The 16,154-nt window shown below is 35.4% G+C and overlaps 1 protein-coding gene across 1 annotated transcript; it reads right to left on the bottom strand.

Annotated features, from left to right (window-relative positions):
• Positions 1-2,393: 2,393 nt before the first annotated feature.
• On the bottom strand, positions 2,394-15,495 carry LOC148270741 (uncharacterized; the record flags this gene model as incomplete). The annotated part of the gene is made up of 7 exons (XM_088242243.1): positions 2,394-2,815; positions 4,941-6,064; positions 6,225-6,339; positions 8,602-8,708; positions 11,301-11,490; positions 13,287-13,455; positions 15,259-15,495. Coding segments are annotated over 7 exons (2,044 nt in total), but the record flags the coding sequence as incomplete, so codon positions are not given.
• Positions 15,496-16,154: the final 659 nt, after the last annotated feature.

The following is a 16,154-nucleotide window of genomic DNA, read 5'->3' as shown; positions in this document are numbered from 1 at the left end:
TGTTTATCGCAGGCGGCAAAACTAGCAGTTCACAATGGAATTCTAGTGCCAACTCTAATGTATGAGAGCGAAGTATGAAATTGGAAAAAAATGATGAAAGTAGGGTTAATGCTGTCGAAATGCGATCCCTCAGGCGAATGCGTGGTAAAACGATATATGACAAGTGCATAAATGTCTGTGTAAGGCTGAGACATGCATTATCGACAGAATCAAGAAATAGGTGATGCGTTGGTTTGGACATGTAGAGCGAATGGACAGCGAAAGAACTTCTAAGAGGATCTATGATGTGAATATTGATGGATGCAGAAAACGAGGAAGACCAAGAAAAACATGGCACAAGTCCGTCAAATACTTGAAGATGGACATGTCAAGAGTAGGAATAATCGGCGTGCGTGCATGAGAAGATGTACGAATGTAGAGGAAGCGAGGTCTGTATGCAAAGACATAGTGATATGGCATTCTATCTTCTCTGCCTATCCCTACGGAGAAAAGGCGTGACGGTTTGTTGTTGTTTTTTTTATTTAAATTATACTTATCTTAAATACTTAAAGTGCACAAAATTAATCTTTACCATATATTTTATAAAGGTATAAAAATATATTGGGTTCTTGCATATCCGAAACAGAAAATCATCTTCTACTGAAAAATTATAAAAATGGCTATTGTCCCATTCTGATACTAAGGTCCTCATTTGTCCTCAAATATAATTGATGAATAATTCTTAATAATGAATACTACTGTAGTAATAATTCAGTGGAAAGGGTGACGTCACAAGTATTTCAAGTTTAAGTAAGAATGTGAAGATTTTGGAAATCTAAATCTCAAATTTAAATGGCGTCAAAATAACTTTAAAATGTTTAAAAAATTGTTTTACCTCAGATAAGTAGTACAGTTATAATAATTTTAAAACAAACACTAACAGAATTATTCACAAATAAAACAACAAAAAACTATAATATTAATAAGACTGAATAAAAAAGAATAACAAGAGATCATTCCGACTCATTTATAAAAAGCTATTGTCTTTTCCATCAGTAAATAAATAAATAATATAAAATCAAATTCACGAGTTGATATATTTTGTTTTTTAGCCAGTGACTAGTTTCACGGCCTTTGCTTCATCAGACCGGTATGTTTATTGAAAATGTGGCCCCTTAGGCTAACTTTTGTTGGCCCTCTAAGCCTCCGATAGTTGGTTTTTACAAGCACTTACACAATCACAATATTACGCACTCACTCACACTACACAATCACATTCTACAATCGCACAGTCTAACTCGCACAATCGCACTCATAATCGAATGAACAGTCACAAACAAATTAAATCATACTCTCGCAATCTACACGCGAGCGATTAAACACCACACACTCACAAAATCACACTCCACAATCGCACAATCTCACCCACATATAAATCATTAATATACAACTTTTAATAACAATCCATACATTTCCTAGGAAAATCCATTACGCAACCAACACATACTTACATATATTCAATATTATAATGAAAATGCAGTTCCACCAAGAAATGTCAGTAAAAAAAATTAAACATCTTAAATTTTTTCATCAACCCATTCATGTTATACTCACACTGTGCCTATGTCTAACATGTGCATTAGGAACATCAACGTTTGAATTTGATTTAATATTAATCTTAATTAAAATGATCTTGCACCGAGAAATTTCTCTAACTAAATCCTTTATAAAGATTTTCCACCAAGAAATTTCTCCAACTAAATCCATTGCAAAGATTTTCACCAAGAAATTTCACCAAATAAATCCTTTGCAAAGATTTTCCACCAAGAAATGTCTGTAACTAAATCCTTCGCAAAGCTTTTCCACTAAGAAATTTCTCTAACTAAATCTATGACTATTTATTAAATCTACTGATATAATTCAAGCTATTGATATTTTGTATTTCCTACATAAAAATACAAAAATACATACTACAGTTTAATATTCAAGGCTTACGAAGCACAAAGATCTAGCTAGTACTATGGAATATATTAAGCTTAAATTTGTACAGTTTAGAAATCTCATCTTTCGAAATAATTTCAAGGAACAAAGATGGTTTCAATATGTATCATGTTTAAAATATGAATAAGATAGACCGAAAAAGACTTCTGTAGAGTCAATTTTTTTTTTTCTAAACAGATTTTTCTCAGTATACTAAAAACAATGCATTAGAGGGTTTCATCCTTAGAGGAATAACATTCCACTGGCTAATAGAGCCACCCATACAGATAAAAACCATCATATGATTATTAACCACGAAGTTAGCTACAGATTACAGCAATACAACAGGCCGTAGGTACTCAGGTCGAGAATTGCCAGCGCAAACCGAAATTGTCCATTACACATTTGTTGTTAAACTAAAAACCAAAAAACGCTTTTGTTCTATGCAATAGAGCTGAAGGGCTTTTCTAGTGAATTATTACTCTTATCAGAATGAAGGCGATGTCATAAAAAATAATAAATTTGTACATGAAATCTTCTTAAGCTATGTGTAAATTTCTTATTAACAATTTCTGGAAAACTTCATTATTTGCGCGTTTATAATTGTTACGATTAATCAAAGACGAATACATGACTACATTTAAAATTGCTTGCCCATACAGCGGTTCATAAATAAGGTTATAAATAAATATTCTTAGGTTACTAATGTCGAGAGTACGTTCTTCAAAAGCGACTGGAATGCGTATAGAGCATTTTATAATGCTATCAGCCTAGTGTTGCACTTTCTCCACTTTTCCTGCAACTTTTTGTGGTCTTCGTACTGCTGCTCAGTAATCTGCCTCACGACTGGACCGCCCTAGAAAATAGAGGAACGTCGGTAACAAATTAGAAACATCGTGGTGCATACCAACTGCATTGGAAGGTACTCCAATCTTCAGATGCGAGTTCGAGGACAATTAATTATCTGTACCTTGAAGCTGAAATGCTGGAAGTCACGTTTGGTAAGTTGTTCAGGAGAGCGATTTGAAGTTGTGAAACTGTTTCAAATGTATCTCTCCAAGTAAGAACACAATTTATTGCTGTTTTTTTGGATTTATAGGCTTTCGATAAGAATATTTAAGAAATAAACAATTAAAATATGGACTATCAAACATCTATGGGACTTCAATGTTTTTTGTTCCAATCGCCCGACCCACGCCCTATTCTTCCTCGGACTTTAGTATGAAAAGTATTGTAGAATATTGAATGAAAAACAATGTATTTATAAAACTTTCTTTAGGCAAAAATACTAAATTAAGTGCCATTAATTAAAACATTAATTATTTATGAAAATAACAGGTAAATATAAAAAAAACATTTAAGTTTGTAAGTGAAAATTCTTGATGGAAGTTCATTGTAATTTATTATATAAATAAAACACGAGTGATACTTTGATCCACAAATTTGGAATATCCAGTGACCGGTTTCATCGCTTTCGCGACATCTTCGAGACTGGTATATTTATTAAAAAGTTAAATGTATTTATACAAAACAGAGGTAAGGATAGATAATTCAAAGTTATATGTAAGTAAATTAAATAAAGTTATTTTTATCTTAAGGATCATTATCAACAAATTTTCTTTGGGTTAACTAATGAGTTGATATAATGCTATTTTAATGAGTTTTAATAACTTTATTTAATTTACTTACATATAACTTTGAATTATCTATCCTAACCTCTGTTTTGTATAAATACATTTAACTTTTTAATAAAGTTACCAGTCTCGAAGATGTCGCGAAAGCGATGAAACCGGTCACTGTATATTCCAAATTTGTGGATTAAAGTATCACTCGTGTTTTATTTATATAATAAAAAGGTAAATATAAATTTAATGATATGATAATAATAGCGATAAAATAGTCATTGAAAGTAAACAGTATGTGAAAAAAGCAAAGTAAAATAAATAAACTAACAGCAAAAGAAATGACATAGTGGTTAACCTTTCGCTAACTATCCTAAATACACCCGCGCGTTACGGTGCTGTGTAGTCACTACACATAAAAAAAATAAGAGATTTAAAAAGGGAAAAATGGAATATTTATAAGGAATGGCTTTAATTAACCATAATTTAATTCAAAGATGATAATATATCAAATATAACTGCTGAAAACATGAAAAAACCATTGGGTATCGCTAACGACTCGGGCGAAACGTGCACCCGCGCCAACTTCCCGAGAGCTACTATTATTAGTACTGCTAGTAGGCTAGTACTGGACTACGCGCGACTGTTTCTTCATACGCAACACTGCGAAACATTGGTATACTGTGAGTATAATTTATCCCCGATTTCCGATAAAATGCTTTTTTTGTGCCTAATAAGTACTTATTATTTAACAACAAATTATTTCAGTCGATACGTAAATGTGTAATGGAGGAATACTGAAAATCTTAACCCAATATTTACAAAGATATTATAGTTATTAGACGCAATGTGTACTAGCTACACATCAAAAATCCCTCCCTGCGTCAGAGGTAGTTTGTTATAAAAATTATGGAATTTATTCGCTATCCACTGCTTTTATACCAGCAGAGTATTATTACTGGCCGACTGCCCTACAGTAGTACTGGTGTTTTAGAACAAGCTATTTCAGTAGTGGTATACCGGAGGACTCCGATGTTTTCAGCATTAATAGAATCTGAATATATTAACAAAATGACATTCATAACTCAATTTCGCAAAAAATGTGCCTTTCAGCTTTAAGGTACAAATATTACAGTGACACAAATTATGAAAAAAATATTGTATTCATGGCATAGTTGGATAGTCTATTACCAAATACATATTTTTACAACCATTGAATTTCTTCATTGTAGACAATAAAATGGCACCCATCATTTTACTCGGTGGATTATTAAGAGTATTTTTAGTGTTACAGCCACATCAAAAGATTGAATATATCGAATAAAATGAATTTAAAGGCGATCAATTATATGTATTTACCTTCATTTTTCTAGGGTCGAGATTAGCCCCGAGATTCTGCATTCCTTTGGCGAACTTAGAGAAAGGAGACATAACAAGATCCTTGGTAGTGCTGGCTACTGGACTCGTCAAGTTTTTCAACTGCTTCAAAGCGCTCTCACTCTGCGACTGGCTGATATTCAAATTGATCTCATGCTGAGAGCTCGATCTGATTGGTCCCCCGCCCTCCTTGCTTTCAAATTTACCCGTCTCGCTACTGGATAAAAGAGCCATGTCGTCGACTGTGGTTGTGTTGACGTCGACTTCGCCGGAGCTGTGCGATAATTTTTGGTTCAGTTTCAATGAAGACGGCGGTTGGGCTTTCGACTTAGAATCGAAATTATCCCATTTGGACTCGCTTTCAAAGTTGATTGTTATTTCGGGGGTCGTGCTTCTAGCAGTTTCCGTGCCTTCGAAGTATTCGGACCCCATCGTGTTGCTTACACTATCGCTATCGATATCGAATGGGTTTAATTTATGAGAAGTAGCGCTGTGAGGATAATACTGATTGTTACTCGATGAATCATTACTAGAAGACGGCATTTTGACGTTTGAAATGTCCAACTTGAGATTTGGTCGTTTTCCCCCATCAATTTGACAGCTCGGCAGACTAATAACCGCTTGAGACAAATACTCTTCCGAATACACATCGTGCCCTGAAGTTTGGGTGTCGATTTTCGAAGAGTAGAGGGGATTTTCAATTAGGTACGCTTCGGAATTCGCGTCAGATTGACTATCCGTCAACGACGCAGTTTTACCCGCGTCACTTTTGGCATCTGTTGTAGATTTGAGCAGCGGGTTATCTCCGACGTAACGCACGCAGTTTTCGAAATTGTCTAACGTGGGTTCGAAGATACTAGTCTTTCCCTCATCGTCATCGGAAGAATTGTCGGAGCTCGTGCAATCGGACAGGCCCCCTTTAGTGTGTTTTTTGGAAGCCATTCGCAGGGAGGATTTTCCTAAGGAGAAAGTCGTTCGCTGGTTGGTGTTAATAGACTCCGGTTTGGCAGGTTTGGCAGAATCTCCCCTGCCCCGACTGTTAAAGGAACTGCTGAACTTGTTCAGTTTGGAGAACTGCTCCGACATGTTTGTGAGAGCTTTTGAACCTGGGGAAAAACGTTATGGCATTTTAGCACACATTTAGCCGACTATATTTTTAAGTACTTGTAAACAATCTTCTTTCAGAAAAGCATCTGAGTATTTTAGAGAAATTAAATGAAACTGAAAGTACCATGCCTTAAGATACAATGTAAAAACATAAGTTACCCGCAGTTTTAATAGCAAGCTGTGTCTCACTCAGGTTCCTCGTTATTCCCGGAAGTGCGGCGAGCTCTAGGTAGAGGGAGCCGCGTCCCTTACTGCCACTAGAAGATTGGCGCACCTGGAAAAACATGCGGTAAATTGAATAATAGAAGGAACAAAATAGTGTAAATATAATAATATTTTTATTTTGTTTCTTATTTTCTTTTATTCGGGAAACATACAGTACAGTTACAAAGTTTAATATTTTACACAATTAGACTTAATTCTAATGGACCAGTGAAGTTTCCATATTATAAAGCAATTATATGTAAGGTTAGTTATGAAAGTATAAAAAAGAGAAGGAAAAAGAAAAACATAAATGAAAGTTGTTTAAAAATCAAAATTTAAGCGAAAAAAAGATATTTTAAAGTTTGTAGTTTGTAGTTTGTAGTGAGTATTTACAAATGGAAATAATAGAGAACAGAGCATGTTTTTCATTCTTTATTTCAATTCTTAATTTTTAATTACTCTTACAAATTTTCTTCATCTTTAATATTATTTCCGTTTGTAAATACTCACTACAAACTACAAACTTTAAAATATTTATAAGGGATTCAAAGAAACGATGAGAAGAATCTTTAAGTGAAATATAAGACAGTAAATTTAGGTCAATTTAAAAAACATCTTCAAAATTAATGACACATTATAGTAAGAGCAGCAATATATTGATTTTATTTACATATATAATATAAGTAATTAAAAGTAGTTTAAAAGTATAAAAACATGCCAATGCAGCAGAGAAAAAAGAATAAAGTAAAGAAGGAATAACAAGTATAGCAAGTAATCTTTAAAATTTGAAAAAGCAATATAAGGAGAAGATTTTAAACCAAGAGAAGTCAATAAAATTTCATTAAAGCGATTTTAGTAGGAATACAAATTTCAAAAGAGAAATTTGATTTATAATAATATTAATGTATGTAATTTGAGTGATATAAGAGAAAAGGGGACCAACGGGAGTTTTATTCAAAAGTTTTCAATACACTATTTTTAAATAATTGTAATCCTGTATGATAGATATCTATATAGTTAATCTATATGGTTTAAAAGGATATACAGAAGGAAAAAATGTATGCCAGGATAGACGTGTGTGGCGGTCCATTCTCTCTGCCTACCAGTGGCGAACGGTAATTTTATTTACAGGTAAGCTATAAAAAATATCATTTATTCGTATCTACATAGTAGGTTCATAATATAATTTAAGTTATATATATTATAAATTGCTATTTTTTCTGTGGTTCTGTGTGATACAACTCTGTGAAATCAACTCAAACGATGTAACTTTGTGATATATTATATTGTGTATATAACTTGTATAAATGTTTACAAAAAATAGCTCAATGAATTCAGTCAGTATTGGGTATTCTCATTACGATTGAAATGTCAACTGGCCGATTCGTTCTAGAAATGAACAATGCCAAAAACAGCCGCGTCGAGCGCCACATGTGCTGCGAGTCATATGTCCAAAGTATCATCTCAAAGAAAAATAGTCCTTAAAAAATAATGTTTGAAATACTATTTTCCAAATCGAGAATCTTCGAAGAATTTGTGTAATCTGCAATCTAGGAGAAAAGTCCCGCCACTGGGTTTAACATGTAGTACACTTATTTGTATGAAGAAATAAGCTGGAGTAATCAGCTAGTTCCTACGCTCATTGCTGGCGCTGGGCGCGTTTTATGAATATTTTTATTTGTATCTGTAGAAAAATACAAATGGTGTCAATGATTTATTAGACATAGTAACTATTTGTTTGTTTTTCTGTAAATAAAGTTACCGTAAAACTTTATTATGGATATTCAAATGGCGTTGTAGTGGTGGTGGTAGTAGAAGTAGTAGTAGTAATAATATGTATAGGGTGTTGAGTTGTACGATTTGAATCGTGCGCCATTTTTTATCGGTTAAATTGATATGCTCCTATTTATTTTGTTAGGAGCAACACTGAAAAACGCGAAAGAGTTTGTGTACCTTGGAAGCCGATCACCTGAGATGGTATGGCAAAAAGAGAAGTCGACTGCCGCGTACATCAAGCAAGGCTTCCATTCAACAAAAAATCAAAGATTTTTGAGTCAAACAACAATGACCTAAAATTCCGCAGGCAATTTGCCAGGTTTAGAGTATATTGATGGACGGTTGTGAGACACGATGCCTTACCAAAAGGGATTAAAAAAAGACTAGAGGTCTTTGAGATGTGGTGCTACAGAAGAATATTAGGAATTTCCTGGAAACCACATCACTAATGATGAGGTTCTCAGTAAAATCGAAGAAGGGAGGCACCTAATCAAAACCATCTCAGAAAGGCGAGGTAAGTCAATAATGTGTCTATCAATAGTTATGACAAACAAACCTTAGACTTTCTTCTATCGAGTTTGCCAGTCTGATGTATCGGTACTCGGGGTAGATTGCCGACATCCATGGCGATCACAAAGCATTCTATGACTGACCGGAGAGATTCTGTAACAAAATATTTATCATAACTATTAATATTAGATTAGGACTCCAAAGTAATGGGCAATTACCGTGGATTTATTTTATTAGCTAATAAATTGATCTAAAAAATCACAAGCCGATCAGTACTATTCTTATTAAAATCTGTTAAGAAATAAGGGAGATATAAAGGATTAAATTCTAGTAATTTGAATAGTGCCAAAAACAAACAATTCGTGATGTCATCAAGTATGACATCTTCGGATGTTTTGTGACGTCATCAATTTTTTTTAATCAATGTCTATGGATTTTAAAGAGTATTCTAGATAGCTTCCTTTTTCTGTGTCATTTGTTTACATTTACGACGTCCTGTCACTTATCAAACGCTACGAGTTGTGATTTATAATTTTCATGTTAAATTGATAATTCAATTTATCATTATCACAATAAATTAATATTTAGAAGAGGTTGAAAACCATAAAATAATAAAAGAAATTTGAGATATAAGATGTAATCCGTTTTCACTTTCATCTGTCAGTGCCTGGAACTGGAGTGTGGAGTGGGCAAGGGGGGGCTTAAGATAATATGCATAGACAAGTCTCCTTATATTTCTATCTGTGGCCTGTGGTATTACCAACATTAAAATTAATGCATTAATCGTGAACTTCTGTGACAAAATTTATTACCAACTTAAGAAACGATCATTTTCGAAAGACCTTATTTTCAAAACGAAAATAATGAATAAAAATATTAATTATAAGGGTTTATATAAACACTAGGAGAATCTTTAAATAATCTTTTATTTGTAGAGTAGGTTAAATCCGATATTCCTCCCGAGTGATAATACCCTATTCCTTAAAAAAACACGTCATAACCTATGGCGTAAGACCTCTATTGAAGTATGGATACCTAGCATGGAGTCCTCCTTTTATAAAGATATCGAGATACTGGATAAAGCCCGAAGATGTGCTGCAAAAATCCCCAAATTACTCAAAATGATGCCTTATCAGGGTAGATCAAAAGCACTAGGATTTACATCATCGGAAGAATGGCGGAAGAGAGGGGACTTGATAGAAACTAATGAGATACTAAATGATTACTATGACTGCCAAACCAAATCCCAACACCCACGAGGACCACCAGACTCCAACACATGTTCCGGTGTGAATACAATAGAACAAACTTCACCCACCATTCTCCTCTGGCACGCATCCACAGAACAGCTAATAATTACGCTGAGATCTTGGACTTGTTCCACACTACTCCTGCTGCAATCAAATCAGCTATCCTATCCATCGGATGGCCATCCCCTCAATCCTCCTCTTCTTAATGTGTTTCTCTACTCATTTTCACTTTATTTCCTTTTTCTTTCTTATTGCATTCTTTTTTTAAAAAATTAATTACATTTTTTTATTTTTTTATTGAATCCGCATTCACTTCGTAACACTACATTATAAATTATTATGAAAATAAAACTTTGTTATTAGTGTTACACAATTTTATTCTTTTACAAGAACACTACTACAGTTTCGGGAGAGCACTCCTCCCATCGACGGGTGATATAAAACTAATATAGTAAACACAGAATATTGTTCACAATGTCATAGAATTTAAACAAAAAATAAACAACAATGTTTGATTATGTCCAAATGCTTGCAGACTGGCTGGATTTCCTCCCTAGGGAGTTGTTCATATTTAGATTTATTTCAACAGAGAGGGAAAAAGTTTTCGAGAAGAAATTTGGAAGTCTGAGGAAATGTGGATGTTCAAACATGGGCAGAATGGTGAATGTTACACAGTGTGTAAAGTGGCCACTTAAACCAGCCAATGACAGGTCATAAGCCCTGTAAATGCCTAGACTTTCAAATTTCTTCTCGAAAACTTTTTCCCTCTCTGTTGAAATAAATCTAAAAAAATAAACAAATTAATCAGTGAAACTTAGAGCAGGGGGGTTTTTTCCCCTTATCTAAGGTGTTAGCATATGAATGGATTGTTATCTAAAGTACAGCTATGAAGACATGATCAATGAGGGACAGGACATGAAGTAAAATTTAGCACATAAGTGGAAGTTACAATAATTAAATTTAAGATTTAATGTGTGGGAAGACATCGCTCGGCTAAGAGAGTGTTAACAGACGCCAGTCTAAGATGGTGAGGGGGGTCGCAAAGGGAACATAGTCAATAAAAGCGAGGGGTGGTTAAATGTGTGATTATTAATTAGGTTGTTCTCAGAATTTAAATTTTTGTGAATTTCTATTATTTCTAGATTATTCATATTACTGCCATTGTTATTGCTCTTTGTATGCTCTCCCGAAACTATAGAAGTGTTCTTGTAAAATAATAAAATTGTGTAACACTAATAACAAAGTTTTATTTTAATAATAATTAATCACATGTTTAGTGGAATAGTTATGATTTTATTTTATGTATTTTCTATAATGCTTTAAGTACTTTTAACTGTATATTGTAAGAGTCCTTTGGGCATTTATTAAATGAATAAACACCAATTTACGGGGTCATGACCGAAGCTTGTCGAATGAATTGTCAACAATTTGTCTCATTATGGGGTATGTCTCTCATGTGTGCGAAAGATTCAGTGAGATTCAAATATTGATTTACCGCGTATCTCTTCGGGGGTGTTGATGAAAACGGCCATGTTGTTGAAGAAGCGCAGGTTGGTGGAACGGAAAGTGTGGAAGTAGCCGTCCTGGCCTTCGTGGCGGTAGTGGATACGCACGCAAGGAGCGCCGTCGGCCGCCCTTCGCCCGGGGCCCAGAGACAGGTTGGACTTTAAGCTGGTCAGGGACATCTGGAAGAAAATACATCGTTGATGTACTGATAAAACCCTCGATGTGGCTTCGCTCCCGCAGTATTAAGGAGAAATCCGTTAATTGTTTAGCAATAAGAATCTTCAAATGTTTCATCATCATTCCCTTTCCGCACCTAATGGTGCATAGGGCACTGCATTGACACACCAATCGCAGTGTATCTTGATCATTTTTGTTACATGAAGGTAAGATGATCAGTCTTACGCTTCAGGTACCAGCCCAAGGACTATGAAATATTCTGGTGTAAAAACATATTTTCAAATAAATATTTCATGTCAACCATGTGGGTTTTTAAATCCGATCGCCATTGCATATTGTCACTATTGAAAATTATAATAAATGATAAAAAACAATGTTTTGAGTATGTCCAAATGCTTGCAGACTAGCTGGATTTTCACCCAAGGGATTTGTTCATATTTAGATTTGTCAAAAGTTGATTTGTTGAAAAGTCAACAGATGGAAGAGTTGGGGAAATGTGGATGTTCAAACATAGGCAGAATGGTGAATGTTACACAGTGTGTAAAGTGGCCACTTAAACCAGCCAATGACAGGTGATAAGCCCTGTAAATGCCTAGACTCTCATATTCCCTTCTCAAAACAGTTTTCCCTCTCTGTTGCAAAAAATCTAAAACTGATAACAAACATTTATTTATTTATACATATATATACGCCCAATGGGCATTTTTAAGGACATATTTATGCATAGAAAATTATTATGAAAGAAAGTAGAAAGACACAATGGTATACAGTAGACTTGTAGGATTTGTTGTTGAGGGTTTGGTTGGAGTTCCTACCCCAGTTAGAGATTGACAGAGAAGACGTGGTTGTGGTTCGAATGCTGATTTATTTCATGGCGAATAAATAATGAATTATGTCGGACGAGTGTTACGTCGATGATGAGTTGAAGAGACTACACTTGAACTACATGCTGGAACTTAGTGAACTGCACTGATCTTGTTGGGCTGATTGAATGAGCTGACTGATGTTGGCTGCGTCTTGTGGTCTCTTTATAGACAACGTTCCTTTGTAGTTAATTTCTTTATGGTAGGGACGATGTGAATGTACTGCAGAACAATGCTCTCGGTTAACGTGCAATACTATAAGAGTTGCACTATGCGAATGTATTGGGTTCGATAGAAAATGATGACATTGCATCGTCGGTCATTAGTCTACTTCGGGTGAACTAATTTAACACGTGTGTGTCATCGACTATGGACTATGGACCCTACAGACTTGGTGGGAGTGGAAAACGTCCTTGAGGTATTATATTATGAAAATAGAGCTATATCCATAACGTTTGACTATATTTAGAATTTGATAATATGTATTTTTTGTGTAAAAAGACCTCTTTTATCTCAATATAAGGCGCATACCTGTGAAGAGCTCTCCATAACATCAAACTCTATAAGCGTCAAGTCCTTAAGGTCCAATTTCTGGAATGAGGTGACCCGATCTGACTGGTCGTCATAGTCGGCTACCAAGTAACTGTCTCTTGTTAGGATCACAACGGTGTCCATTTGTCTCGTTAGGATCCCCTGTTCTATAAAATAAATTAATAAATATAAGGCGCATACCTGTGAAGAGCTCTCCATAACACCAAACTCTATAAGCGTAACGTCCTTAAGGTCCAATTTCTGGAACGAGGTGACACGATCCGACTGGTCGTCATAGTCGGCTACCAAGTAACTGTCTCTTGTTAGGATCACAATGGTGTCCATTTCTGTCTCGTTAGGATCCCCTGTTCTATAAAATAAATTAATAAATATAAGGCGCATACCTGTGAAGAGCTCTCCATAACACCAAACTCTATAAGCGTCACGTCCTTAAGGTCCAATTTCTGGAACGAGGTGACCCGATCCGACTGGTCGTCATAGTCGGCTACCAAGTAACTGTCTCTTGTTAGGATCACAATGGTGTCCATTTCTGTCTCGTTAGGATCCCCTGTTCTATAAAATAAAAATAAATCAAATTAATATTTGAAGCACTAACTTTGTAATTATTCATTACAACAACAACAACAAACCATCACGCCGTTTCTCCGTAAGGGTAGGCAGAGAGGATAGAACGTCACGACACTATCTTTGCATACAGATCTCACTTCCTCTACATTCATACATCTTCTCATGCACGCGCGCCGATTACTCCGACTTTTGACATGTCCATCTTTAAGTATTTGTTGGATTTGGTCATGCCATGTCTTTCTCGGTCTTCCTCTATTTCTGCATCCATCAACATTCGCATTGTAAATATTCTTAGCCGTTCTTTCGCCGTCCATTCGTTCTACATGTCCGAACCAGCGCAGAGCTCCTTTCTTGATTTTGTCGACAATGCTTGTCTCAGCCTTAGGGCGCACAGAGGAGGAAAACGCAAGAATGCAGAATTGCGACTTGGAATATAAGGGGACGCATGGGTGAAATGAACGAATTGTGTGATGTGATGAGGAATAAATGTTTAGATATATTATGTATAACGGAAAGTTGGAAAAAAGGAAGCGGTTCGATGGAACACGATGACGCCCTGGTTCTTTGGTCGGGTGTCCCAGATACAGACCGAGCCTGCCAGGGTGTTGCCGCGTTTCTATCGCCCAGAATGATAGTGTATGAAATCGATGTCTTTATAAGTTCTAGACTTATGTTTGTCAGATTCAAGATTGGATTAACAGGTATTATTTTAAAAATTATTCATTATTATAAAATAAATAAAAATCTATGTTTTTAACCACTTATTTTTTCAGAGAAAAAAAAAATTAACAAAATAAACAATATTTCCTTTAGTCTAGTTTTAAAGATTGTATCCATCTCACTGCACACCTCTTATCTTTACAAAAACAACATGACAAAAAGACTTGACTTACTAGCTCTATATATATATATTTTTATTTGTTTATTTTTCCATACATATATTATTAACATAGAAATATAATTACGAAAATACACTTTAGAAAAATACATCTTAAAATTAAGCTATAACACGAATATAACTCAGCGTCTGAGCGTGGGCCATTCCTTTTTTAATATGTTTCAATTTAATATTTACTGTTAAAATAAAATAGGATAAGATTAATGAATCTAATGAGTTAAATTATACCTTGATAAAGAAGCTTGTGTAGCTTTGAAACCTGTCGGTAGAATAAAAAAATTTAAGAGTGGTTAAAAACAAAGTTGTTTTATATAATTAAACATTTTTATATTTTTTACTACTAGTAGATTATTCCATAATCGAGCAACTACTGTGAAAGAGGGGGAAAAAAAATTAAAGCGGTGAATGGATATTGAAAGGGTTCTCTCGTTACTAGAACAAAGAGATGGCTATGCTGTGATAGAGCATTGACTGTAGAGCAATAATCTAATTGGGGACAATAGTGCATCATACGTCATTGACTGTAGAGCAATAATCTAATTGGGGACAATAGTGCATCATACGTCATTGACTGTAGAGCAATAATCTAATTGGGGACAATAGTGCATCATACGTCATTGACTGTAGAGCAATAATCTAATTGGGGACAATAGTGCATCATACGTCATTGACTGTAGAGCAATAATCTAATTGGGGACAATAGTGCATCAAACGTCATTGACTGTAGAGCAATAATCTAATTGGGGACAATAGTGCATCATACGTCATTGACTGTAGAGCAATAATCTAATTGGGGACAATAGTGCATCATACGTCATTGACTGTGGAGCAATAATCTAATTGGGGACAATAAATTTCCTCATTATTAATATCTCAAGTAGCCGACGCACCCGGGATCGCCGTCGATGAGCCCCCAGGCCTGCAGCACGCTGGATGTGTCGCTGACGAGCAGCTTCTTGCAGTCCTCCAGCAGGTGCTTGACGTGCTCGGGGGCGCAGTGCCCCTCGCCCTCCTCCCCCTCGCCCTCCGCCTCCTCCCCGCGAGTGAACTCGCCCGCGCCGGCGTGCCCCAGCATGAGGTCCACCGTGGCCTGGCGGAAGGCGTCCTTGAAGCGAGACAGGTAGTAGCTGGGAATAAATACGTAGAATCATTAGTTATATATTTCTTACCGAGCCCTCTCCTACGCACCGACACACGCACCTTTATACACACGAACCTTTACAAACTCACACATATGAACACACGCAACACACATTCACATACACACACATGAACACAAATATCGAACTCACACAATTATGTAAACTCTCTCCTTCTACATTATGTATTACAGTAAACCCCCCTATAATGTACACTCGTATAAGGATTTTTCCTATAACGTTTGCGGAAGTTTTTTCCTATAACGGTGGTCCCCCGTATTAGGTCCGCGTCCCTTGACCTTGATAGACGCGTTCAGCGGAACAAAGATTGATGACTCATCGGCACAGCGCTGCTCTGTCCCAAGGATATTCCATGACACGGTCAGTAAATATGTTCTACTTGGAATAAATTATGATCAAGTAAATCATTGCGCATTTTTTTTTATTAAAAATTAACATGTAAAGATATTTTTTATAATTTATTAACAGTGTGTGCCATTGCTGGACAAATATTTCGTCCCCATTCCTTTATTTGACGAGCGAGCTATTATTATTAGTGCCAACTAGGTATCAACTTCTAGAAGTGGTCTTAAACTGTGTTATGAAATAATGCATATTTTTTGGGAAGAAAAAATCAACTGCCTGAT

This window comes from Micrasema longulum, unplaced genomic scaffold, assembly GCF_059751315.1.
Source record: "Micrasema longulum isolate JH-2025_06_02 unplaced genomic scaffold, ASM5975131v1 h1tg003503l, whole genome shotgun sequence".
Taxonomy (NCBI): domain Eukaryota; kingdom Metazoa; phylum Arthropoda; class Insecta; order Trichoptera; family Brachycentridae; genus Micrasema; species Micrasema longulum.
This window is presented reverse-complemented; position numbering and strand designations above follow the sequence as displayed.